Genomic DNA, 2,014 nt, shown 5'->3' on the forward strand with positions numbered 1-2,014 from the left:
GCGCGGTGACCCGTCCTTCCTCCCTCCTCGCAGCGTCATCATGACCGGCTCCTACAACAACTTCTTCCGCATGTTCGACCGCAACACCAAGCGCGACGTGACGCTGGAGGCCTCGCGGGAGAACAGCAAACCCCGCGCCATCCTCAAGCCCCGCAAGGTCTGCGTGGGCGGCAAGCGGAGGAAAGACGAAATCAGTGTGGACAGTCTGGACTTTAGCAAAAAGATCCTGCATACAGCTTGGCACCCCTCCGAGAATATCATTGCCGTGGCAGCAACAAATAACCTGTATATATTCCAGGACAAGGTTAACTAGGAGGACAAGTTGTTCATTAGGAATCTCATGTACTGAATACTAGTAAACACAAGATTTCAAATGTTTCTTTTCTTTCTTTCTTTTTTTTTTCCTTTTCCTTCCTATTCCTTTGTTCAGTTACTGCTCTGCAGATAGCGGCTGTGCAGAGGCGAGCACTCCTGCAGCCCGCGGCGCCTGGGGCAGCGGGGAGCACAGCCAGCAGACACCAGATTCCTCTGTATTTACGCGTTGAGAGCTGAGACGTAACGTGGGGCAGTTGGGGCAGTGTCAGGCTTTCGCTCTCCCGGTGTCCCCAGGCGACACTGGGATGGCTGTAGCTGTCTTGCCGATGTACGAGCGTGGTGGTGCAGTAGTGTGGGCTGCCAGCAGTTGGCTGGGGAGGAGAAGGGGAGGGGGGCGGGCGGTGTGTGTGGGGGTGCACGCTGTGTGCCCTTGGGGAGTTTTAGTTACAGCAGTCCCGCCCCGATTGTTTTAAACTTGATCCTATAAATATTCCACCTGTTATGTTGCAAGATCAAAACGTCATCCCCTTTGCCATTTTTCACGTTTGTCTTTTTATTACTATTATTTTGTGTTTTTACCAACAGAGACAGCAAAACCAAACATAAAATGGAAAAGTTCAGATTTGCAATGGACAAGCTTAGAGGGGGGGACCTGCCGCGCACCAAGATGTGTCTGCTCTAGCCAGGCTGCTACCTTCCCCCCCCACCCCACAGAAACTCTCCTGAGGATTTGGCTTTGTAGATACTGTGGTGCCTTTTTTTGGTATATGAAATACCTTTATAAATGATGCTTCCAAACTGCATTGATTGCAAACCAGATTGAACCTGGGCTTTTCTTCTGCATTTCTTGTCTTTTGCTTTGGTCATTTTTACTTGTTCTGTTGTAAGCTCTTGCATGTTGTGACTGTCTCTCTCTCCCTCTGTCTTTCTCTTTTAATTAATTTATTTATTTATTTGATTTTTTTAAAGATAAAGTATCAGTTGCTAATTTATGACCTTCTAAAAAAGAATCCAACCATATATTGCTGTTAGCACCTGACTGCTTCAGAGAGAGGCTGTCTCTGGTCCTACATTATAATAATAATAATAATAATGATAATAATAAAAACAATTCCTCTTTGCATGGCAAGGCTGCCCCTTTCTACTCTAAAGATTGTTCAGGCCCCTCTTTTACTTGAGCAACCGTTCAATAAAAAAAAAAACAACCTACTGAATTTTCAGTCAATCTGAAAACTGCTCCTGCAAAAAGCAAATGAATAAAGAAAGTCAATTAAAAAATTCCACACTCTCACTTTAGAAGTGGCTCCGTAAGGGTGACCCTGCTGTGCATCCGTCCTGCTGGGGCAGTGGGCATCCCACCAGCACCTGCATCCTCGCAGGGACGTTCCCACGACTCTCTAAGGGCAAAGTGCCCTCTTGGGACAGCCTCTCTGCGAGGCACCACGAGGATTCCCAGCGTGTCCCGCGATGGCCTCCCAGCTCTTACACCCGACAAGGGAGACAAACTGCCGCTGACTCAAGGAGCGCAAGGACCGCGCGGAAAACCAGGAGCTGCGCAGCGGCAGGGAGCCCCGGCTGTGCCCCGGGCCAGGGGAAGCCGCTGCCCCGGCCCCTGGGACGGAGCCTTGGGGTGCTGACCTGCTGGGACACCCCGGCCCCACGCGCCTGCCCAGGGCAGCAGCGGGGGGAGCTTGCCACC

At 50.4% G+C, this 2,014-nt stretch overlaps 1 protein-coding gene across 1 annotated transcript in view; it reads left to right on the plus strand.

Annotated features, from left to right (window-relative positions):
• The window catches only part of PPP2R2B (protein phosphatase 2, regulatory subunit B, beta), a 109,637-nt gene extending 109,180 nt beyond the window's left edge, over nt 1-457 (plus strand). Inside the window, exon 9 of the mRNA XM_009331375.1 lies at nt 34-457. Coding sequence (XP_009329650.1) covers nt 34-313 — 280 coding nt within the window. The 3' untranslated portion in view covers nt 314-457. The remainder of the gene's footprint in view (nt 1-33) is intronic.
• Nucleotides 458-2,014: the final 1,557 nt, after the last annotated feature.

This window comes from Pygoscelis adeliae, unplaced genomic scaffold, assembly GCF_000699105.1.
Source record: "Pygoscelis adeliae isolate BGI_AS28 unplaced genomic scaffold, ASM69910v1 Scaffold108, whole genome shotgun sequence".
Taxonomy (NCBI): Eukaryota; Metazoa; Chordata; class Aves; order Sphenisciformes; family Spheniscidae; genus Pygoscelis; species Pygoscelis adeliae.